This window comes from Varanus komodoensis, unplaced genomic scaffold (assembly GCF_004798865.1).
Source record: "Varanus komodoensis strain SLA01 unplaced genomic scaffold, ASM479886v1 scaffold55, whole genome shotgun sequence".
In the NCBI taxonomy this organism is placed as follows: Eukaryota; Metazoa; Chordata; class Lepidosauria; order Squamata; family Varanidae; genus Varanus; species Varanus komodoensis.
The window spans coordinates 297,540-322,138 of NW_025336157.1; the positions used below are offsets into that span (position 1 = coordinate 297,540).

Sequence of the window (24,599 nt, forward strand, 5' to 3'; positions counted from 1 at the left end):
GGGCCTCTTCGGCAAGAGCTCTTTGCTTCCCAAGGACCCTTCAGAGTCCTCCACTTGCCTCCCACTGGCTTCTCCAAGCCCCTCTGCCAGCCGCCCGCAGCAGCCTCGCTTCGCTCCGCAGGGCCCGGCAGGACCCGTCCGATCCCTCGCCTCTCCAGGGTGCAAACCCCCTGCCTAAAGTCATGGGGGGGCTGCTGCCGCTGCCGGACACCGTTTGCCCGAAAGAGAAGGCTGGCCTGAACTGCCGGCCGCCCGGCTTTGGGAAGGCGCTGCAACCCGGAATGGGGCAGAGCACACGCAGCAGTGGAAAACACCCAGGAAGGGGGCGTGGGCGCCCGAGGGTCCCCAGGGGGCAGAGCTGGCCCATGAGCCTGAAGTTGCCCACCCCCGAGCACGGAGCTTCGTGCGCGAAGGACGCGGGTTCCACCTGGAGCTGCAAGCTGGTCGGCCCGGAGACGAGGCCTCCCCTCTAGCACGCGGGGCCAGTTCCTGCTTTCTGAAACCTGGGACAGGCTAAGAAGAGCTTCCCTCTGAGCACGCACCGAGTGGATGACCTGTGTCTCCAAAGCTGGCGGTTTTGGCCTCCCGTCTTGGGAGAGGGGGGTGCAAAGCAGAGGGGAAAGGGAGGAAGGCCAGCGCTTGATTCTGCTAAAAAGGCAACTCGGACATGTTTGGGTGCCACCATCTGCTGAGAGTCCTAATGCACGAGGGCGAACTGCTGCAGGGAGGCGATAGCGACAGGAGCACACTCTTCACATGTTCCAGGTTACTCTTTCCATTGTGTTTGCAGCATTTTCCAGGGCAGAGCCCTATTCTGGCAAAGAAGAAGAGGTTGCTAGTCCGGGCATTGAATGAAGCACCTCACCAAAGCAGGGGCTTGGGGCAAGGGCGCTGCGGCAGAGAGCGGGGAGCTCGGGGGACTGTCTCTGGACCCTCATTTACATTCTGTTGGGGGGGGGAAGAGGGCCCCCGTGATTGATGTCCTGCCCAAGCCTTTGTTACGCTAGCGCCAGCACTCCAGGCCGGACGGGCGCTGGGGTGCTGACGGCACAGGGTGGGCGGGAGGCAGCCGGCCCCCCCAGCCCCCTGGCGCCTCCGTCCAATGCCACCTTTCTCCTTGTGATTATGCAATTAACATTCCTGCCTCGTGCAAAGTCGTCTCCCTTTGCTCAGCACAACAGCCCTGCGATGTGGGCACGTTCGCGGGGGGAGAGACTGGCCCCAGCCCCATCGCAGCCGAGACGCCAGGCCCTCTCCAAGTCCACCCCGTGGGCACAGGCGCACCAGCGCCATGGCTTGAACGGGCCGCTGTGGCTTGCTTGGGCCCCTGGTGCGCAGCGGGCACCGTTAGGATCACCTGCCGGAGCCCGCTTGTCGTGCCGTCTGAACCCAGGGTGCGCGGCTTGTGCGAGGAGGAAACAGCCCACGATCAGTCCAGCAACAGCCTGGGGGCTTCTAGGGGGTGGTTTCCTCTCGTTCTGGACACCACCACAAGCTGTGCCCAGGGGGTCCCTTGGAGAGGGTCATTGTGCCCTCCTGCCCCACGGGGGCACGCGTGGGGCAGTCCCTGGGGCCTCACGCTTGAGCTGGACCCCATGAATCTCCCCTCTCCTCCTCGTGGAAGATTTCAGAAGTTGCTATATGAATCAGTCCATTCAGTTCAATATTTTCAGGCAAGACTGTTTCTTAACCCTACTTGGGCCTGCCGGGGGTGGTACCCTGAGACACAGCCCTTCCATTAAAAACAAAGTAAGATTCCAGTCCTCGTGGTGGTAAGGGGCTGCTTTTAACTGGAGCGTGCGAACCTGCCTTATTTTGAGTCGGACACTTGGGCCATCTAACTCAAGTGGCTCTCCTGGTTTCAGACACGAATCTCCTTGAGCTCTCGCTGGAGATGCCGGGGGTCCGAAATGGGGATCTTTTGCGCCCCCTTCCTCCGTGAGTCACCCTCCTTGCTTTGCGGGCAGGGAGCCACAGTGTTGGCTGCTCCCGCTCCTTCTCCACCATCATCCGGGCCAGAACGAGAGGTAGGTGAAAAAGCCGGCGGCCGTGGCGACTTGGGAGGCTTCACCGACGGACAGGGGCTCTCCAGCGTTGGCGTCAGCGGATGTGGGTTGCTGTGCCTGAACGCACCACACTTGCAAACTGTGACTGTGCGTTGCTGCACTGGGTAGAGTTCGGGTTGCTGGGCCTCTTTGAAATTTGGGGAGCCGTGGTCACTTTCACAAGATGGCTGCCCTAGCAGGGCGGGGCAGCCCTTTCCCAGAAAGACTGGCAAAGCTAAACGGAGAGTGACTGGCCCAAGAAGCACGAGGCGGAGGTGGGGCCGAGCGGAGAAGATGCCGCCCAAAGCGGACACCGTGCACACAGGAAAAGCATTGCTCTCCGGATGGTTTGGACTACCGTGCCCAGCATCCCTTTCCAGTTTGCCCAACTTCCTCACCCCTGTATGACCCCCTGCCACCCCCCAGTTTGCCTTTTGGGGGCCGACTGGCCACGCTTCACACCAAAGCACTGGCGCGAAGTTGGGCAAACGTTGGAGGGCTCTGGTGTAAGTGTAATTAATGTGCGGGTGGTGCAATTCAGAGTTGCAAAACCGCAGGAAAAGTTTGCGCCGACAGCTCGGGCTCGGTCCTCGCTCTGCGTGGAACAGTTTTGACCCCTGGCATCTCCAGGGAGGGCTGGAACAACCCCTGCTTGAAAGAAAACCCAGAAGACCTGTGGCTGCCAGCCCGCGTGGACAGTACTGGGCCAGATGCGCCATGCCTGATGCAGCAGCGCGGCAGCGTCCGGCTTTCCAAATGGCCGATGGTGCTTCTGCTTCCAGCGCTGCAGCTCCTCAAGAAAAGATGCAGGGGCAACCTGGCCTTGTCTCCTCCTTTCCATCCCGAATGATCCGCGGAATTGTCATCCTTTGGGTGCGGAGCTCGTGAAATACCGGAGAAGTGCTTTCCGTCACACAATCCTGAGTTTGCTCGGCAGTTAATTGGAGAAGACGAGGCTGCACCCTCCGTGCGTTTCCCGCTGCCCAAGCAAGCGCCAATTAAAAATAAAAGAAGGGGACACCCCGTTTGGCTCCCGGTAATCCAACAGGTTGAGTGTAGGAGGAAGCCAAGACACTGCTGGGGCATTTCCCACCCTGTCTTTTGCTCCTGCTGGCACGTGGCCAGGGGTCCTCCCCCCCCACCCCGCCGCCACCCCTCGCACCGTCTCCGAAGCTGCCCTTCCAACCTCGGAGCCGCAGTTGGTGGGGAGAGAGCCCTGGGCAGAGGGCAGAGGGCAGGTTTCGTGGTCAGCGGCCCAGCTGGGACTCCCCGGTGCTCCGTGGCCACGCGGACGGAGTCTATTCACCAAAGGCTTATGCACGGAAAGGCTGCGATGGGCAACCGAACGATCAGGGGCACCATACACCCCAGAGCAGAGTTGCCGTTCTTCATGTTGGACCCACTCCGTGTGGATGCGTAGCCATGGGGTCCATCTAGCAATTTTGCCCTCTCTGCAGCAGTAACGTCAGAATTTCTGCATTCCCAGAAGTCTGGCAGTCTTTGAGCCTGTTGTCTGGTCCTGGTAGTTCCGTCAACTGTTTCAGTTTGGTGTTGGATGTATTCTCCACCCCGCTTCTGAAGGCAGCTTCAGTCTTTTTGGACGTTTTATATACTGCTTTTCCATGCTGCAAACCACCCAGGGCGCTTTCCGATGTATTGAACAAACACTTTCGCAGGGCGAGGCAAGCAACAATTGGGCATTTCTTGTCCTTTTGGAATCGGGGAAAGAAACATAGTGCCTTTCCTCGGTCATGTCCAAATCGCACATAAGAAATCCACAGTTTGACACTTCCCACCAGCTCTGATAAGAGAAGAGCAATCCATAACTTTCTGTTTCTTCCTTGGCTGTTGTAACTGCGCAGGATAAAATTCAGGGCCTCAGAGCCCTCGGGAGTGGGTAGAACTGGCCGTCTTTCAGACAAATAGTCACAGAGGGGTTCATGCGGAGTGCATTTTTATTTTGTTTTTTAATAAGTCGACTGCTTTTTATTTCTTGGCAAAATCAGTTCAGACTTGCTGGCCTAGCTGCCCCTTCTGTTTGTGCCGAGCCCTGCCACATTTCAGATGGATAGGTTCTGGGGGTCTTATGCAAGAGCAGTCTTTACAGTTTGACAGTCTCCCCGCCACCACCCAAAAAAAATCGATGTGTTCTTTGTGAGTAATTGCTATGGAAGTGACACACCGCACAGACAGAGGCCTGGCTAGGAAACTTGAAGACTTGGCGGAAGGATTCATGGAGGTTTTGTAGATCGCGACGAATGAATGCTTTCCCCCAGGCACCTTTCTGGCAATTTGTACGTAAACAGCATCCATCAGACCCGCATATCAAACACGCAAAATGCCAGAAGGATAGATGCAGGTATGAGAGAGCCATGATGCATAGAAAACCGTGCAAGGGGATTTTTTTGGTTTGCCTGTTTTCTTTTCCCAGTGTGCCTCCAAGTCACAGAAAGTGCAACGGGACGGGGATGTTGGGCATACAAACTTCTCGCAATTCCTAAGCGTGAGTTCCCCCGATCCCACAGATTCTGCCAGAAGCTTCCTTCCCCTAAGAGCAGGAAAGAGCAAGGATTGCTGAGCCCTAAAACAGGCCTACGAGATTTTGCATTAACAGACCCGGCCCCAAAGCACTTGGATTGGAGTTCCGTGGTTAAGAAAAGAAACCTCCCGGTGATTACAGTCCAGATCTGTTGGCCAAAAATCTCCGCCGCCTGTCCCCTCCTCTGCCATTTGCTCTTGCATGGAGAAAAAGAGGCAATTTTCCTGAGGTGGAAAGTCTTTTTCCAGGGGTTTGGTGGTTCTGGGTCAAGGTACAAATCCACGGAAGAATCAATTTTGCTTTAGATGATTCGGAGGAGAAACTCGTGGGCTACTGTGAAGTTTAGCTACAGTCTCGTGGTTGCTGCTTGAATTTGTGCATCAGGATAAGATATTGGATGTCTTGGCGCCTGGACCCCGAAGCTTTTGAGAGCCTAGCGGGGCCTGAGAGGGGCAGGCTCGGCCGGCTGCCAGGCGCAAGCCATGCGCAAGCTCTTGCTCTTGCGTAGACCGTGCCTCAGCTGGCCCTGGCTGGGCCACTGCGGGCCCACCTTCACTAGCCTTCGGTTTTAGGCACAGAGAGTTAGAAGGAACCTCACAAAGCATTTCTCATGCGCTTCCCCCTACTAGCCAGTTTCTTGCTACTGACCCTGTTTCGAACCAGAGAGCTCCGTTCCTACTCAAATCGTTATGCTGCAAGCGCGTGTTTATTTATCTCTAAATAACTTAAGATGTTTTCTTGAAATGTGTCACACAGACTGCCTTTCTAAGCAAAATGTCAACTTGTAGCAGCTTGCCCCGATTTAAAATAAACAGGAAAGCAAAACAGCAGCAGGTTGAAATGCAGCAAAATGGAAAATGGAAGCCAACTAGAGAAAAACAGACAGACTCTTTCAAAGGGCCCAGGAAAGTTAAAGCCGCCAAAGGAAGACTGTCTTTGGTCTGTGCTTCAAAGCAGGTATCTTGCCAGCACAGGCAAGGGTCTAAGCCGGGGTGGGCAATTGGTGGCATTCCAGATGTTCCGGCCTACAAGTCCCATGATCCTTCACTTCCAGCTGTGCTGGGTGGGGATCAGGAAAGTTGAAGGCCAGAACTTCAGTTCGCCCTTGATCTAGGCATGTGGAGGAACAAGGAAAGATCAGGAAAGAATTGTGCCTTTCATGCACAAGGAACAAGAGGAGAACACTAAAATATGTATAAAACATCGCTAGAACTGCTTGGCAGAAGCTGTGGGTAAAAGCCAGTCAGCAAACAGGCATGGAAATGAATGCCACATTGGTTGCCAAGTGCATTTCTACTGGAGAGGCTGTGAAAAATTCAAAATACCCCTTTGTCCAGACCAGGAGGGTCTGAAGACATGTTTTCCATTTGTCAGACTGTGAGACCTCTCCAGGGAAGCCACACCCTGGAAGACTTCCCTGGAGAGATTTCCCCGCTGAAAGGCCCTGACTCCCAGGAGGAATGTGCTTGATAAATAACATTAAATTCTATCCATCGTCCTTGGAATTTGAGCCCGTAAAGTTTATACCGGGTTGCAGTATGTTTTCTCTGCCCTTGTATCCCTCGTATATTATTGTGAAGTGGGCTTGATTTCTTATCCTTTCACAGGGCAATTTTAGCTATGGGTTATAAGTGTTTTTTATTGTTATGATACAGTTACTTGTGAGTACAATTTGCTGGCCTTTCCTGCACTTTTCTCTCTCGTCAGTTTCGGCTGTTTGGGAAATTATCTCTGGTGCGTGCTCAGAAGGAGCAAACCGTGGAGGAGGGCTTCTCCGGGAGCTGGAAAATTGGCGTTTTCCCCAGTGCCCTTTGCTCCCTGAAGAGTGAATTTCTTGCCACCTTTGGGCCCCTCTTCGCCCTTCTGCTAACCCAGCCTGAGCTCGGGGTCCCCGTGCTTCCCAAAATAGGTTGCAGGGCCTGTCGCTCTGGTGACCCTCCACATCCCCTTGGGGTTCTGCAGACCTCAACACCAAAGGCACCTTATCTTGGCCATGCTGCCGGGGATTATGGTGTTGTGGTCCAGCACATCTGGAGGAGAGCAGCTTGGGAAGAGCTGTGGGAAGAAGGCTCGCTTGCCTGGGACCCGGTACCTTCAGGGCCGGAGAGCCTGAGGGGCGGCCCTGGTTAGCCTGCGCTACACCCGCGACCCTTTAGGACCAGCGGGGCACGTGGGAGACGCTGGCGGTGGGGGGCACGCTTGGAAAAGGGCTGGTGCAGGGCAGGCCCCCCTTTCATGGGATGCCCGCCATGTGTGTGGCCAGTCCCTGAGCATTCATCTGCCGGGAGCCAAACGGGCAGGTGAAAGACGCTTGCCGAGAACCAAAGAATGAGGCAGGGGTGGCGCATGAGCTCCGACACAAAAAACCACTCTTTTGAGCCCAAATAAAGGTGGAGCCAGGGAACAACAGCCAACTCTCCAGGAGTTTAGACTGGATTAGATTGATTCTTAGAATAATAGGGGTGGAAGGGGCCAAGAAGGCCGTCAGGTCCACCCCCTGCTGTTGCAGGATGCCAGGTCACACCATCGCACTCAGGTGGCTGCCCGGTTTCTTCTTGAATGTCTCCAGTGTGGGAGACCTGATGCTGGGAATGGTCGACGGCGGAAGGGGAAGGCAGAGGTTGAGGTGGCTGGAAGGGGTCTCTAGAGAGGTGGGTGTGGGGCTGGGTGGACTCCAGGGGAAGGTGGAGGGCAGGAGAGCCTGGAGGAATGTTGTCCGTGGGGTCGCAATGGGTCGGACGCGACTTTGCTACTAAACAACAACAAAGTGTGGGAGAACCCACGACCTTTCTAGGCAGCTGGTTCTACTGTAGATAGATAGATAAATAGATGGACAATCATTTTTATTTGATATTTGGAAAAAGGACAGACGCCCGGCGTCCAGGCCGAGCCAAAATGGCGGAAGTGGTTTCTGGCGGGACGTATCCTGCCCCATCTGAAGCTGCCCGGCACCGAAGCCGAGACTCTGCCCGAGACGTCCCTTTTCCGCAGTGACAGCCAGAGGTGTGTTTCTTTTTCCGCAGAACACGGATGACCTGCTGGTGGCTTCCGCCGAATGCCCGAGCGACGACGAAGACCTGGAGGAGTGCGAACCGAGTACTGGTGGGTTGTTTTCCATCCTTCGGCCCCGGGGCACATCCACAAGTCAGAGGGGGGGATTCCCTTGGCCTTGCGCACCGAAGCAGCTCCGTACATGCACAGACACCTTCCCCATGTATGCAACTGACTTGCCAAAATCAACACAACCTGCTCGTGACACACAAAACACACTACTCCTTTCCCTTTCTTTCTTGCTGTCTCTCTCACATTCCCGTCTCGGTAGTGCAAATAAACTTCCGTCCAGGGCCAGGCGTATTCTCTGCTTTTGCAGCTACGTTGCCTAAGCATGGAATACAGCATCCTGAAATATTAAGGATTGTGTTGCGTTTTTAAAAGCAGATTTCTAGTCCTTAGTGATACAAGAGGAAAATCAATGAGAGCCCATGGTGATGAGGTGACCTGGGCTGTAGTCAGAGCTTCCCCCCGAACGGGGCTGGCAACAGAATGATATCAAAACTTGCCCATTCAGTTTTCCCAAAGGATTCCCATTTGAAAGAAATAGTAAAATACGGCATGAAAAATCAGGTAAAACACTAAAAATACAATGCAGCATTTAAACCCAAAAAGAAAAGTAAATATGGAAGATATTGATCACAAAATGCCTTCTGGAAAAGGTGTTTTCAAATACGGTCTAAAAATGGGAAAGGAAGACGCTTTCAGGCTTATTCATGATGGGAATTCCAGCATTACAGAGCCACTGGCAAAAGGCCCTGCCCCTGGGAACCACCAAGCCATATTTAGTAGCAAAGGGCAGAGAAGGAGCAGAGGCGAGAGAGAACGCGAGCAGGGAAACATACGCTCTGTTCGAGGCAGGTTCGTGTGGTGGAGTAAAACTTGAGAAGGAAAATGCTGTAGTAAAAAGCAGCTATACTTGTGGAAGGTGCCAGAAACATTCCCAGCTGCTCACCTGTTAGCAGAAGCGCCCCTTTTCCAATTCCGTGCCTGGGTGTATATGGGAAGCCCCACAAAAGCCAGGAGCAAAAGGGCTCCCGGATGGCATGGCTTATCTCACAGTTAAAACGGTGCTGGCTGCAGTTTGGCGCGTTATGGAATAATTGCTTTGCCCTGCAGCCTAAAGGTGTCGAAGCTTCTCTCATCCCCAAGGCTGCGTTTCGGCAAGTTCAGCCTTTTCAAACTGGGCAGTGATGGCACAAAAAGGACAGGTGATGTGGGGAAAGGGAGCACTTCAGGAAAGGGCTCCAGGGGTTGCGAGAGCGGCAGAAAGCTCGTCGAACAGAACTGGGTTTTCTCTGCGTGCCAATAGCTGTATAAGGTGCTCACCGTCTTCGGCCTTGCAAAACGGCGACTCATCTGGCACGTGGCAACTGCATCCACAGAAGGAGAGGGAGTCCCACCAAACAGCTCCATCTGTGTCCATTTTTAAGGGGTTTGCAAGTCCCTTAAAGGGCTTCTTTTGATTGAGTGCCATGTAAGAGCCCTGCGTGCATTTTAATGGGATCGGGGACCTTAGGGTGTCTCGAAACACCTGTGCTGAAAAAGCATTTCCCCACCTGAGCCCTGTCCAGGTGCTCAGAATATGGTCTCGCCCCCTCCAGGGAGTGGGGTTTAGAGGCTGTGCCGCATGGGAGCTGCCCAGCACCTCAGGGATTCCGTAGACACGTGCTCCATGCCCCATGGATGCACAGGACGGGTCTGAGTCGACCGGGTGCCTGGACACGGGTGTTGTTGGCATGCAGATAGGAAGCTCACCCCCGTTCGGTCCAGACTTGACCAAATTCCTCCAAGTGCGACTGCCGTCAAAGTCTGCTCCTTTTCGAGCTCGGGATGCAAAGAAAATGTCCAGAAAAACAGATGTGCTTTTGAAAGCTGTACGCAGATCTTCAATGCAGGGGAACAAAATGTATACTTCAGAAAAGAGTGCTATTTTGTGCTTTTTGTGTGAAAAGAAGGAAAAGCTGGAAATGCTGGGATTTGGACCGTGTGCAAAGCACATGCTCTGCCCCTGAAGTATGATCCTTCCCCTAAAAGTACAGCAAGCTTCTAGTCCTCATGGTTTTGAAGAAAGGGCTAATGTGAGTAGAACATGGGCAGCTATGTTATTCTTCATCCAACTCTTGGCCTGTGTTGCTTAGTATTTTTGAATTCCTGAACTGCGCTGTCCAGATTTTTGGGACTACAACCCCCCTTGGGTCATGCTGGAATGATGGGGATTGCAGACCCTCAGCTCACGGGTTTAGGGAGGGCTGGATTGGAAGGCGCAGTGGTCCAGTTGCCCTCTGCTTGCCAGATGTCCTTCTGTGGGCCAAATCGAAAGCCCCCGAATGGACACACCGCCCTCCCTGTCTCCTTTCCCCCCAACCACCAATCATTGGGTGCTTCCAAAGCAGTTTTTTCTGGAAGTGCATCTCCTGGGCTTGGTGCCCAGAGCTTTACGCCAAAACACGGTGGCTTCTCTGTATTTCAGGCCCTACCCCTTTCCCTTTGGCACTGCCTGCTGCCAGAGTGGCATCTGGTCTTTGGGGCTGCAGAAACACGCGCCCCCTTTTCCAGCATTCATCTCTGAGGCAAACAAAAATATTTGTCTGCTCATCTGCACCGTTCCCCCACCACAAGGAAATCTCTGAGATCTGAAAGCAGCTCTTTATGTTCAGGCCAAAATAACAACATCAAACAAGACACTAAAAGCCTGTGAAGTTTGAAGATCTTTCTCCAGTGCCTCAGAAACAAAACAGCAGCCCAGGAGTTCGGTACTTCGGAGATTTTTTATCCTTTATTGCTGTATATGAAGGCTATTAATGTACACGCTCGAATGAAGGGGGGTGCTTTCTAAAGCAAAATGCAGATTTTCCGTAATGCTCCTCTCAGAGGTGCCATCCACATGGAAGTGTAGAGACAAACTTATTTAGTGGCCACGAATCGAGTGCTTTGGGGAAGCTTAGTCCTACAAAACCGTCTTGGGGCACACAATGTCACCCGACTGAGACTCATTCTCGCCAAAGAGGGCTGAGAAAGTTCTTGCATGAAAAGGGGGAAGAGCTGTTACCAGTCAACACAGATAATACTTAATAAGTTGGACCAGAGATCTGTCAGAGCATATAACAGCTTCCTGCTGTAGAACCCAGAACAATGAGGACTGGAATCTTGTTACTTTTGGGGGAAGTATCATAACACAGTGGCAGGTTCGGTTCCCTAGCACCTCCAACTTTTTCTTCCTAATGCACAAAAGTGCATGCAAATTTCCATGCATTCCCCCAAGTTATGCCTCAATTACACATCTTTTTGAAGGAGATGCTTTTATCTCCTGGATTAATGTGGAGTTGTGTGCATTTTTCAGTGTGCATGTTTTTGCCACTGCGTGGTAGCAACATGGGCGCACGCACGCACACATGCTCGGAAAGCTTGGAGGTCTGGCTACACGGGGAGGTTCTCACAGCCATGAACCTCACTGGTTGACATGGTGCCCATTGCTCTCTTCTAGCCTGACCTACCTCACAGGGTCATTGTGCAAATTCCGCCACTGGAGACCCATGCAAACCACCTGGGACTCAATGGGGGAAGCACCAGATAACATTTAACTGAGTCTTAAATCTTGTTTGCGCTGCCAGGTCTGCCCTGGGCTTTGTAGAATGGCCACACTCTCCTGAGCATGTGCAGAGTGTGTTTCCCTTGACTCCAGCAGGGAGGAGTTGCAGGGATAGGACTGGCAAGAAAAGCCCCGCTGCCTGAAACCTGGGCAAATCGCCAGAAAAAATTAACTCCCTGACCTGGAGGCTTTGGACTACAGGTGCCAGCACTGGCCGCACTGACTGATGGGAGCTGAAGCCCCTGCCATGGGACCGACTCGCTTTAACGCCGCTTCCCGACCGGCCTGCCCCTCTCTGGCCCTCGCGGGAGCACAGACCCACGCCCCCAATCCACGCCCCGCGGCCTTCTCCGAGCTGCTTTCTCCGGTGCCGCAAACCCACTTCGTTCGGGGAGCCCCCTCGCCCCCCGCCGCCATCGTGACCTCGCCAGACCCCAGTGCTCGGTGGCGAGGGGAGCGCGGGGTGGGAGGCAAGCGCCTCGGGTCCGCAGCTGGGGCTCCCACCCGCCGGCGGGGCTGCCCGGCACAGATGGGGCCAGAGGGAGTGGGGGAGGCGGGCATGGGCGCAGCTGCGGGGCAGGCCCCTTCGGCCTGCGGCCCCGATTCAGCAGGGCCTGGTCCGGAAGAATGCGGCTACGCCTGCCGTCCGTTCCTGTATTCACACGAACGCGGATGCGCCGCCCGTGGTTGCTCCTTCACTGCCCAAGGGAGCCGGGGGCAGTGGCAGCTCCTTTCCAAAAAGCGACCCAGTAAAAAAGGTAAAATGGAACTGTCCAGCGAAACCTGCTCACCCAGAAGGTGCAGATTTGGGGCACTTGGCTTTCCTTGCTGAGCTTCTCTAGCCAGGCATTGGAGGAGAGTGCCTCTAGCCATGTGCGGACGGCGTCCTGTTGCCCTCTGTGTGCATCCAAGGCACTCGCGCGTCTGGGCTTGCGACGGACGCGTCTGGAGGTCCCTCCCCAGGCCTGCTTTTCCCACGCTGGGGGGCCGGGAAGTGGGGGGGACCAGGAAGTGCAGCAGGGGGGGCGAAGGATGTTGTCTGGGCGACGGGGGCCCGGGGCAGGCGTGCTTCTGCTCGGAGGCCAGGGCGAGACTTCTCGAGATAATTTTTTTAATTAACACAACAGTCACCAGAAAGGGCCGACGAAAACCCACAACCATTAAGACCGTTTCAGTATTGATATAAAATTATCATGGATATAAAATGATCACGGATTGATTAGTGGGATGGCATTGAAGGCAGCTTGGCGTCTCGAATGCAGAATGCACAGCTCGAAACAAGTCATTAGAAGCACCAGGTCAAAGCAGTACGAAGCTGGTGCATTTGAGTTAGATGTTCCTTATTTTGTTATTTTAAAGAGGGCAGCGCTGTGAGTTTGTTCTTTGGACAGAAGCGTCTTATTTTTCCTGCCTTTTTGAAAGATGCCCAACCTTGGATGCTGCTTCGTGCCCTTGAGCATCCTTGCCTTCCCAGTCAAAGCGGAACTTGCCAGAACTTAGGCTCTGTCACGGCACAGGGCAGGGCCCTGGTGCGCTGGCCACAGTCTCTGGAACTCCCCACCACTTGATCGAATTATGCAGCCACCAATCCCTCTGGTCTGCAGTGCCGACTGAAAAGACCTCCCCCCCTTCAAGAAGGCATGCGCAAAAGGTAATCGGGACTTCACTCTGGACTTTTTGAAAGGTTATTTTTATATATTTATTTTTAGAATTTATAAACTGTGCCAATAGTCCTAAATAGGACTATCTGGGCAGTGAACAGTTAAAACCGATCGAATACAAAAATACAAAATAGGAAGAGTTAGACAACTGCTTAGATCAGTTAAATGTTAACAGGGAGGATAAACAAAAACCGTCAATCAATTTGTATAAAATCTTAAAACACTGTTCAGTTGCTAAAATGTCTGGAAAAGGAAACCGACTTCGCCTGGCACTGAAGTGATTGCCATGAGGCACCATATTCTAAGAAGCCTATTCCAGAGGTGGGGGCAACCACCAAGAAGGCCCCGCTTCTCGGTGCCCCCCAGGGTTGTGTGGACATGCCAGGCACCCTGATCCCAAGATCCTTCTCGGCGGAAGGCCTCTTGCTCACCGTTCTCGTCCGCGCCACTCGCACCTTTGATCTCGGGGCCGCTTGGAGGCGCGAGTGCCAAATCCGGCGGCACTGCAGGGAGAGCCCCGGGGGCCAGAAGGGCAGCCGTGTGGCGTTTGAGCCCCTTCCCATCCCGGGTTTGCCCTGCTCCGAGACAAGCCAGCAGAGCAGCGGCCTCGCCCAGCGTCCGACCACGGCTCCGTCCACGCCAGTGTGCCTGGCACGGGCTGGCAGCAGCAGGCAGGAGCTCGACTGGCCCTCCACAGCAGTGCGGCCGGGGAGCAGCGTGCCTGGGCTCCCTCGCCGGCTCGGCTGTCAGGAAAGCGGCTCTCGCTTTGTGAAGCCGGCGTGGTTGGGGGCCGTGCGCAGGGTGGGAAGCCCGCCCCCAGCCGCAGCGGCACCCCACTGCCGACGGGCGACAGGCGGGCGGCATTAGCATTTAGATAGCCCGGTTATCTACCGGAAGACGTCAGTCCTTCCCTCCTCTCCTCGCTTCGCCACTGCCGCCAGCTAATAGTCACCCGGCTTAGCTGGCTCGCCTTAATTGAGCCGCCTCTGCCAGCGCCTTGCGGGGATCTTTCCAGCCCTCCCCACCACCCATGGGTGGACTGGCCGCTCGGAAAGAGGGAAGGAGCTGGCGGACCAGGTTGCGGCCTCATTAGGCTTCCTCCGCTCTTTAAATTATCCCGTAACATGAGGATGCAATATAAGAACTGGCGTGGAAACAGTATAAAACCAGTTGGGCAGGAAAACCTTTCGGAGAGCCCGGCTGAACAGGTGCTGCTTCGCACGGCCAGGCAAACTGGGTCTGCCAAGGGGCATTGCCACGCTCCCGGGGAGCGGAAGGGCATTCCCAAGGGCGGGAGCCACCACCAAGCAGGACCTGCCCGTGTGCAGGTACCCAGAGACACATGGCTGGTTGTGGGGTGAGCCCCGGAGGCTTCTCAGAAGATCCGGGAGGCCGGTTGAGTTGCCTGCAACCTCCTCGCCGGATATTGGCGAGAAAACCGTGGACGTGGCTTGGTGGCTCGTGGCCCGCCGGTGTGACCCTTCCAACAGAGCGGTGATGTGTGCAGTTGCTGCCTTTCGCACCGGCTGCAGCATTCGAACCGGCTCCATGCGGAGTAGTTTAGCGTAGTGGTTAGAGACTTGCGAGTTCTGGTCCCCACCCGGCCGGGATGCTCGCTGGGCGACTCCAGGCCCTTCACAGGAGGGGTTTTTAGCTTCCATGAATTGGGGGGGGGCAGCAGGGATTTCTTGGGGGGTCACATTTGGGAGGGAAGCATAAGCCCTCTGCGATCCCCCCAAAATCTCTCGCTACACTTGACACTTGAATTAAAAACTTTCCATCAGGACTAATCAAGGAATGCCTCTGGCCATCCTGGCAGGAAATTCTGGGAGCTGAAGTCCCAAATATCCTCCATTTTGGTCTACACTACCCTTCTCTCTCTCTCTCTCTCTCTCTCTCTCTCTCTCTCTCTCTCTCTCTCTCACACACACACACACACACACACACACACACACACACACAGACAGATCAAAACTCCTGTTTGCCCGTTCCACAAACAAGCTTCACGTGCTGCGTACCAGCATCAGCAGACGCACAGGACCTGCTTGCCCCGTTTTCCCAAGGCTGTCCAGCGACCCCCTTCCATGCCACCCCGTGTCCCAGCAAGGGTTCCCTTGAGCATACGCAGAAATCGTGTCGGGCCAGCTGTCCCCTGACCCCATCTCCGGGTGACCCCACGCCCTTGGAGGGGCCTTCAGATAGACCCCAGGGCTTGTGTCACCCTGCCTCTCATCCTCCGATACTTTGCACATGCCTAGTGGTGCTCTTCTCACACACCTGTCACGGCCGGGAGAGGGGTGGGGGGCGGGCATGGTTCGGAGAGGGCAGGGCACAAATTGGGTGGTGTGGGAGAGGCGGAGAGCCAGGACTCCTGGGTTCCTTTCCCCAGGGGCTCGCAGGAAGCCCCTCCATCCTGGCCCATCCTGGCAACGGAGAATCCTCCCCCGCTAGACACAAAAGGCACGTCAAATTATGGCTAAAAAAGGGCCATTCTCTCCCACATCCACCACCTCACACATGCAAGGAGCTGGAGTGAGTTTGGAGTGGACACTGGTTCTCCAAGGATCGGTTCTGGGGCGGCGGAGGGAGGCCTGGGGGGCTGAAGGAGAGGGGCGGAGGGCTACCTTGGGGTGGAGGGAGGCGGGGAGACTTAATCCGATGCAGCGATGGCAAGAAAAGGCCAGCCATGAACCTAGTGAGAAAGAGAAATTTACCCAAAAAAAAAAAAAAAAAAGCCAGATGCAGAGAAAGATGTTTAAAGAAAAGAAACGAAAAACGTTGCTTTTTCTCCAAAAAACATTCTTACCTAGTTTTCTTTTTTGTAATTTTTTTTCTTCATGCTAATATCACACGGCCTATTTGTTGATGTAAGTTGACTGAATTCCGTGGTTTGCTCTCTTATTTTTTTAAAAAAAACAAAACAGAAAGGGAAAAGAAAAGAAAAGCAAAAGAAATGAGTATTTTAGTCAAGCAGGATGGGAAGTTCAGCCAGCGAGGGTGTTACTGCTCTTAATTCTGCTGTTTTATCTGTTTAATTTTTTGCGCATTAAATGACTTTTTAATTCTTTTTTTTTCTTCCTTTGGTTATGATTTCTCTAGATGAATGTGTTGCAAAGGCTAGAGAGAAAAGCTAGTGGTCAGGGATGGAGACAGAGGGGTTTGGCTAGCTATAGCGCTTTGAGTTGTCTTGTGTCAGAGCATCGGCACAGCCGGAAAGGCTGCTAACCGCTCTCCCCCCCTTCTCTTTCTCCCGCTTTTCTCTCTGTTCTAGGAGGTGAATTAGTATTGCCCATAATAACCGAGGACTCACTAGACACCCCTCCAATCGCCACGCGCTCTCCATTCATCCCCCCGCCTCCCACCTTTGGCCCCTTCCTCACGGTAGTCAAAACCACCAGTGACACCCTTTCCCTACCGTCCCACCCGCGGCCCCCCTGCCTGGCCGACCAAGACGACAGCGACTGCGAAGAGGGCATCGAGGCCTCCGGGTACGCCTCGGGGGAGGTCTTCGACTCCAGCCTGCCCCCCACTGACGACGAAGACTTCTACACCTCTTTCCCTCTGGTCACCGATCGGACCCTGATTGGCCGGCCAGAAGGAGCGTCCAAAAAGGCTCAAGGAAACCGCCCCAACCTTAGGACAGGACTGCCGGCTTCGCCCTCCGCCCCCGACCTCTTGACCTCCACCACCTCTCCCAGCCTAGTCCGCCACATCCCCGCCGGCAAAATGAACAACCGGGAGCCTCTCAAGCCCCACCCGGAACAGTTCCCCCCGCCGGCCACCTCCTTTGAGCCCGACAAGCTAAACAGGCGTATGAAAGCAGGTATAACCTCTTCCCCCAATTTCCATGATCTGCCCACAGCTAACCCCACCGGCCCCGGGGAGAGGGGCCCCCCAGGCGCCGTGGAGGTCATCCGGGAGTCCAGCAGCACCACCGGCATGGTGGTCGGCATTGTGGCCGCGGCCGCCCTCTGCATCCTCATCCTCCTCTATGCCATGTACAAATACCGCAACCGAGACGAAGGCTCCTACCAGGTGGACCAAAGCCGTAACTACATCAGTAACTCGGCACAGAGCAATGGCACCGTGGTCAAGGAGAAGCCGGCCACGGCCACCAAAACGCCCAGCAAGAGCAAGAAAAACAAGGACAAGGAATACTATGTCTGAGCCCCGTCCCGCCCCCGTCCCCGCGTGCGCCAGAGCGACCGGCACCCAGCAGACAGACACACAGGGAGAGCACCCAGACCGACGCGGCCCCCCACCTCCTGGAGAAGAGAGCACCCCGAGGCCTCCTCCCCCCCGCCGGCAGGGGGCGGCCAGCCGGCGGGGACCCCGTCACGGGCTCGCTGCCCCCCTTTTGCGTTAGCCCTCCCCGCGTTAGGACACGGAGGAAGCGGAGGAAGGCAGCCAACTCCTTGGGCTGGCCGGCCTGCCTGCCTGCCTGCCTCCCCCTTTCTCCACACCGGCCCCCCAGTCCTGCGGGCTGGGCACTCGGCCGGTTTCCTTTAAGCAAGCCGAGGGAAGGTGACCCAAGCTGGTGGCTGTGGAGCCGCCGTAACTTTTTGCGTGTGTCAGCCTGGAGAGCAGGCTGAGTGCTCGGGAAGGAGGCATCGGAGGGAATCGGGGCGGGGGGTGCTTTGCAGGGGTCCCGGGGAGGCCGAGGTTGGTCTGCGGCTTCGGTACCCACGGGAGCCACTGTCCCTCTTGCCGAAGAGTGTGGGTACTTTCTGACGTGGAAGGAACTGGGGCTTCCCACCTGCCTTTCCCCGTCTCCCCAGCGCCGTCCTCTGAAACAGAGGCTTGTGGCCAGAGCCACGAAAGCCACTCTCGTAACTCTGCGGAGCCCTAACCGGACTGGGGGGAGAGAACACAGCCCCCTAAAGCACACCACCGTCTCTCCAAATTAGCTCGAGAGGTCTGTCCTTTCTATTGGGTTTCCTCCTCCTCCTCCTGCTTCTCTCTCTCTCTCCCTCTCTCTCTCTCTCTCTCTCTCTCTCTCTCTCTCTCTCTCTCTCTTTCTTCATCAATGTGTCAGAGTCTTGGAAATACGTGGAATAAAACCAATAAGATTTTGTTTTTAAAACAAAAAAATACTACCGCTCGTCATAATACACGAGGCCGATCGTGTGGATTTCGCTCACGCTCTTGGGCTGATAACCGTTCCTGCTGATGACAGCTAATGAATATTATGTCTTGTAATGAAAAAGGGGGGCAGTAAAATGGAGGTGTTTTTAAAAAAGAAAAAAATGTTTGACACCCATCGGGGAATGCCATGCGAGTCGTTTCAGGGTGCCGCTGCGTTACGTGTTGCGGGTGTACCGAATATCTCCTTGGATTTTGTTGTTACAGGGGGGCCAAGCGAATCCATCCTCCAAACCCTTTTCCCCTTCACTCTCCCTGGATCAAGGTGCTATTTTGTCGTCTTTCTTTAAGCTGTGTTAAGGCATGTCACAGTTGGGTCAACTTTTACTTTCCGTTTTCTTTGCCAAGGGGCACGACGATGATCACGAAAAGGTGTGCAGGAGAACACTCCCTTAGCCGCAGTGAAACTGCAAAGGCCCAGGGTGCCTCGCCGAGCAGGCGCTTCAGCTGCCTTCCTGGTCCTTCCAGAACCACACACGAATAGTGAAAACAGAGAAAAGCCCAGGGGAAGCCATAGAAAACTATAGAGAGATCTATCTATAAATATAGATATATTCAGATATATAAAAAGATATATAAGATTTTAAAAGTATGCATAATAAAAAGAGAATTTAAGCAAGGGGTCAGCAAAGATAGTGTGAAGGGGGGGGGGCTTTCACACCAAGAGAGGGACATTCCTGAAGGGCTAGGTAAAATCAACAGGTGAAATCGAGGGCGTTATGGTTCCCAGTTTTTCCTTTTTTCCTGCTCGGGGGTGCAGAAGCTTGCGTTTTGCAGCTTCGGTCCTGGCAGGGGCATCCACTGCAAACCCACCCCCGGGCTTCTGGACTTGCAGCTTGCTGCAGAGCAAGGCTGGGGAGACGGGAAACCCGTGAGCCAGGTCTCGCCTGGTGGCCCCTAGCTTTCCTTCCATCCACGCGTCAAGGTCGAAACGCCCCCTCCGAAGGCTCAGTACAGGCAGAAGGAGCTTTATGCTGGCATTTCTGGCCCAGCCCCTTTCGTCCTCAGCTCCGCCCACCTCTAAAATGCGGCCCCTGCCATTGCGGTTGATTTCGGCCCTCGAGCAGAAAGAGGTTGTGCACACCTGCTTTGCTGGAAAGGCCATGTGCTCCGAGCCAGTGTCCAGAGGAAGAATCCTACAAAGAGATGTCTGGGAGGTGAACCTGCCCGTCCACCTGGGGAGCATACAAGACTCATTCTTCCCCGGCTCTGGTGAGAGAAATTGCATTTCTATTCAATCTGGAATCATTCCTTTGAAATTCATAGAACCATTTGGACTCAGAGAACTAACGGAGCCCCCGAAATGCGCCGAGGGAGTGAGAGGCTTGTGCTTTCGTCGCGCTTTTAATTCTCAGCGTGCGTGTTTTCTGCAGGCCCCCGCTTTCCAGGTAGACTGGCCTTCTGGTTCAGCAGGGACATTAATGCGAAAAAGGTGCCCCGATACACACCCCCCCCCCCCCGCAGCAGGTTGCGGGGAGAGATTACTGCCTCGTGCCTTATCAGCTCCACACTGAGGTTGTGTCATTAAGTGCCGCATGGAGTTTAATGGGAATGTGGGGAAAACAGCAAGATGGGGTGGAGGGTTATCCAGGTGGTGTAACAGGTTCCCTTTGCTCCCCCTCTCCCCAAATTCTGCGTCTCAGTGGAGCGAGTTCCTCTTGTAAAGCTGGGCCAGACTGAGCCATGAGGCAGGAGGATCAGTGTGGGTTTGACTGTTCCAGTCCCGAAATGGGTTTGGAAGGGCCGTAGATGCGGTTTTCTTCCACCGGCGCATCATGTCCAGCTGCCCTGTGATAGAATTGGAAGAAGCTGGAAGGTTTCCCCTGGTACAGGACCAGAGACAAGCGGAGGAACCTGGTCCCGTGGGCAGCTGCGGGTCCGGTCTGTTTGCCGAAGGCCGTGCCTAAACCATTGATTCCATGTTCAGAGGGTCAGCTGGGTTGAATCTGGATTTGTCAAACTAGACCCACAGAAGCAGCTGGGACTAGCTTGTCCCATGCATCTCCGTGGTTCCGCTCTGCAAATGACAGAAGGTTTGGAGCCGGTCCTGAGAGATGCCCGTTAAACATCTGCAGAACCTGGAGGCTATTTGTCGCCATTTCAGCTTCGCTCCTTGGCGTTCGGTTGAGAGACTGCCTGGTGCCGCACATATAATGAGCAAAGCAGAGGTGCAGAGGCCGCGTTTGGTCCTCTGGGGGCCCCAGTCTGGCCGCCTGTGGTTCTCTAAAACACTGCGACCACAGCGACTTTGGAGGCTTTGTAAGCCAAAGCAAAGGTTGCCAGTTTTGGTGCCTCGGCCCTGCCAGCGGGCAGAGCGTGGGCCCCCGGGAGCCTCAGCTTTGGTTCTGCACCCCTGCATTGAATGGCCTGCGTCTGTGGGTGCAGTTTTCCAGCCAGATTGGAAGTTGGCTACTTCGGGCGTCTCTCACACTGCTGCACGCAGCTCGCCTGCTGCCCACGGTGTCCAGGCCCCGGGAAATGCTCTCCGGACTCCAGGCCTGTGGGATCTGCTCGACCCTTAAGCTGGAGCCGTGTAGAGAGGTACAAAAAACACACCCGATTAAACAACACTATGCTTGTTTACGTCAGCAGTATAATTTAGGAAGAGAAGGTGGGAAAGCTGTTCAGCTCTTGCAGTTGCTCGAAGAATCCGGAGCTAGAAAACCTTGCTGAATTTTGGACCGCTAGTCACCCAGCTAGATCCACGATCGAGCCGGTCCGGCCCGGCTGTACTCCCCTACGGAGCCTTGGAGGTCGTCTGAGATTTCCTTTCCCAACCCAGCACCATTTGTGTGGGACAGCAACTCCCATCAACCCCTTTGGCCATGGCTCTGCTGGCTGGGGAAGATGGGAGTTGCCCTCCCAGCCATCTGGACGATGGCAGGATCGGGGAAGCATTTCTTGGAAAGCCCAGGATATTTGAGGCGGGGTGGAAGGGCGGGAAGATGCTGCCGGCCGTTCGACTCGGGTTGCCAGGCCAAACTGGCACTGTGTGTTCGTGCCCCAGGTCTGGAAAGGCTCGTTGGAGCAGGGAGAAGGCAGCCGACGGCCGGGGGCCCGTCTGCCAACCCCGAAGGATTCCCCAGGGCTTTAGGTGCAGCACGAGTCTGACAGGTTTTGCGGGGCCTTTTGGGATTCGGCGGGGGTCTGCCCTGGCGAGTGGCTTGGGGAGGGTGGGGAAGGGGCACCTCCTGCGCGAGCACGCTCGTTTTCTCCCTCGGGATGCAGGGCGCTTGCGGCCGAGCCGCGGAAGAACGCTGTGGAGCACGAAAGCTCTCTCTCCTGGGTTTTCAGTCCAAGACACGGCAAGCCCCTCGCTTGCCCGGTGGGACCAACAGAGCAAATTCAAAAGGACCAACAGCCACCGCACTGGCTGGACTTGGCCTCCAGCCGCCGCTTCCTCCCGTCCGGGAATCATTGGCTCACTGCCGGGGCAAGCACACGACGCCCGAGCAGCGCTGGGGTCAAGGAGACGGCCTTTTGCACCTCCTCGGCCCTTGCACGCCTGCCGGCACCTGCACACCCCGAAGGGGGGACCCCGCGTCTCTCGGGCCCCTCTCAGCGGAGCCCCTCCGGCTTCCTGGATGGCGGCTTTTCTGGATGGAGCTACACTGCTCCGCCATCCGAAACTGAGGGCGCCCAGCTGCCGAGGGGTCGGGAGAGATCATCTGTTTGCTTCAGTTGTCCGTAAAGTTCGCGTCAACACCCACCCTAGCAAACCTCAGCTTTTCAAACGGCAGGACTTCCTGCTCCTTTCTATGAGAGTCGAATGAACATGATTACCAAATGTAAATTTATTTGTACATTATTAATATTTTATTTTTATCTGGGGAGGGGGACAGGCAGAAGGACAAAAACTCCATAAGCAAAAACACCCTTGAGGTCCCTCGTTTTTAAAATGACATTACTAATAATGACAAATGGATTGGGTAAATCCGATTTGTTTTGACTATAAAATTCCTGACATTTTTCATTTTTTAACGACATTCCATTTGGGGTGGAAATCAATTTTGAGTTGTTGTTTTTTTCTTTTGTAATTGATACTTTTTTAAAAACACAAAAGCTTTCCTGTTTGTTTGGGTTTTTTTTTCTGGGGAGGGGTTGGGGGGATAAACTGTGATTCTGCATATTTACCCTGTAAAATTCCTGTATTCTTCAATGTTATTGTAAAGTGTTACTGATAAAGATGATTATGAAAAAACAAAAGTCAAACCCATGTACATTTAGCACAAAGGGGAATACAATTGATTCTATACTTCGTATACTTCGTTCTAGTCTTCATTTTGTAGGGGCGCCGTAGATTTCAAGACGAAGCAAACTTCAAGAAGGTGAGCCATTGAAATGGCAGGTTCCATTCTGGTCCAAATTTGACAATAATTTTTAATCCCTTGGGTTCAAGGGCTAACTTACCCTAATGAGTTTGCCACATTCACCAGCAAATGTTTAGCGAAAGGCCAAGATTTTTAATAAGTTGTATTCCCACATGGTCTGGAACGCTATTGAATCTGATCACTAGAATCACAGAATTTCTGTTCAGATGTAAACACCAGGGATCCGCTTCGTCCTTTGCTTTCTTCGCTGTAAGTGTTGGCTCAGTCATGAGCTCCAGACTCCAAAACTTGCCTTTTGATGACCAGGTATGTGGGCCTTTTGTCGGAAAGATTCTTCCCTGTCCCCATGAGGTACGTCCCATCATCCTCAAGGAGCCCTTCGTATAGGAACTGTAGGACCTGCTCAGTGAATCATGAACCTAACCAACTGCTTGCTCGCAGAACTTTTCTGTTCCTGCTCCTTCCCTGCTGTGGCGCATAAGAACGTAGAAGTACCGTGCAGGATCGGACTGCTTCTGTACACTCGGAGGCTAAACTGCGGCCTACGTGAAACTCACAGGTAGGACGTGTCCACCAGAGCACATACGCCCTATAGAGGCACACACTGCCTCTGATCCGAAGGTAGCATAGACCCATGAGGACTAGCATCATGGACAGTCTTCTCTTCCATGAATTTCTCCAATCCCTGGTATAAAACCACCCAAATTGGTGGCCACCACTACCTCCCGTGGAAGTGAACCCCATGGTTTCACGACCTGTTTTACTCCGTCTTCAATCTCCCACCCAGCAATTTTATTGGATGACCTGTAGGAACTCCAGTATTGTGCAGGAAGGAGAAAACATGTCCCCCTTTCCACTTTCTCCACACCTTCATACTGTTGAACACCTTGCTCACTGATGCACCATTTTTCTAAGCTGCTTACCTTTTTTCTAACGGGGGACAAGAGCGCTGTTCCTCCTCGTCATCTCTTCTTTCTAGCCGGAGTCGCTCACTCGGGAAATCCACTAAGGGAGAAACTAAGCTTCCACCAGTCCATTCACTTCCACATAATGCCATTTTAAAAATCCATTTGCAGGATTATTTTAAAATTTGCAATAAACTTCTTTCATAATTCAAGTGTCATTACTGCTACTTGGGTATTAAGCATGAAGTGGGAAAACTAAGGGGAAAATACAAGCAACTGTCTTCACTAAAAATGCGCCAACTGTGTCGTTCTGGTCTCTTAACATCCTTTCTTTTTCCCTCTGAGCAAAACCGAGCTAGGTGCTATTGCGCAGTTTAATCTGTTTAAATGTATTAATGGATGGATGGAAGGCTGGCCCTGCGGGACGAGAAGGACTCCAAACGGAAAGAGCAACGGAAGGTACTCTGCCTCCTGCACACCACGTGTTCTGCTGAGAGGAGCAATTTACCTGCTTTTTACCGGGCTGTGTCTTCCACAGATTTTCCCTGCCGTAGGTCTCGGAAGGAAGGAAGGAAGGAAGGAAGGAAGGAAGGAAGGAAGGAAGGAAGGAAGGAAGGAAGGAAGGAAGGAAGGAAGGGAAGTCCATTCTGTGCACTGGATCGATATTACTCCATGCTCCGAGCGTGGATGATGGAGCAGGTTGCAGGAACGCAAGCCAGCGTGAGCGTCTGTTCCTCGCTTGTGTTGCCACCGTTGTCTGAACCCCGGAAAAGGCAGGTGGACGGGCAGTGCTGAAAAGACGGGGCAAGTCCCGAGGCTCTTGTCTGTGCTGCCCCGGCCTGCAGGGGGAGCCGAAACCTTCCCCACTCGCACTCAGAATGGGGGATTTTCTGTGGGCCAGGAAAGGACGGAAGAAAGATAGAGGTGATCATTGGGCCGCGGTGCCCTTCCCGCCCCTTCCCTGGTGGGCTCTTTGAATTCTTTGCTCCCAACATTCCCAGAACCTCCATTATCTGTCCACCTTTGAAATGGTCCCCAGAGTTTCTTTCATGAGTTTCCATTCAGAACGGAGCTTAAGTGAGCGGGGACGTAGATACCTGTCTTGCCCTGGTTCACCTCCCCAGGCCGGTCATCTGGGCTCATATTCCAGTTTGTTTTGACTCCTTGAAAGTCTCAAAACCAGGAGGACACATTCTCTCCCTGGATGCATCTGGGCGATCACTACTTCTTTCCAAATGAGGCTCAGCAAATCCAGACTTTCTACTGGCTTTCTGCTCTTGGCGGGTGGATTCTTGGCAAGCCGTTAATGCGCCAGGGGACTGACCACTAGGAC

At 54.1% G+C, this 24,599-nt stretch overlaps 1 protein-coding gene across 1 annotated transcript in view; it reads left to right on the forward strand.

Annotated features, from left to right (window-relative positions):
- The window catches only part of NRXN2 (neurexin 2), a 223,678-nt gene extending 206,623 nt beyond the window's left edge, over positions 1-17,055 (forward strand). The window contains exons 22-23 of the mRNA XM_044448354.1: positions 7,608-7,686; positions 16,160-17,055. Of these exons, the coding sequence (XP_044304289.1) occupies positions 7,608-7,686; positions 16,160-17,055 (975 nt within the window). The remainder of the gene's footprint in view (positions 1-7,607; positions 7,687-16,159) is intronic.
- Positions 17,056-24,599: the final 7,544 nt, after the last annotated feature.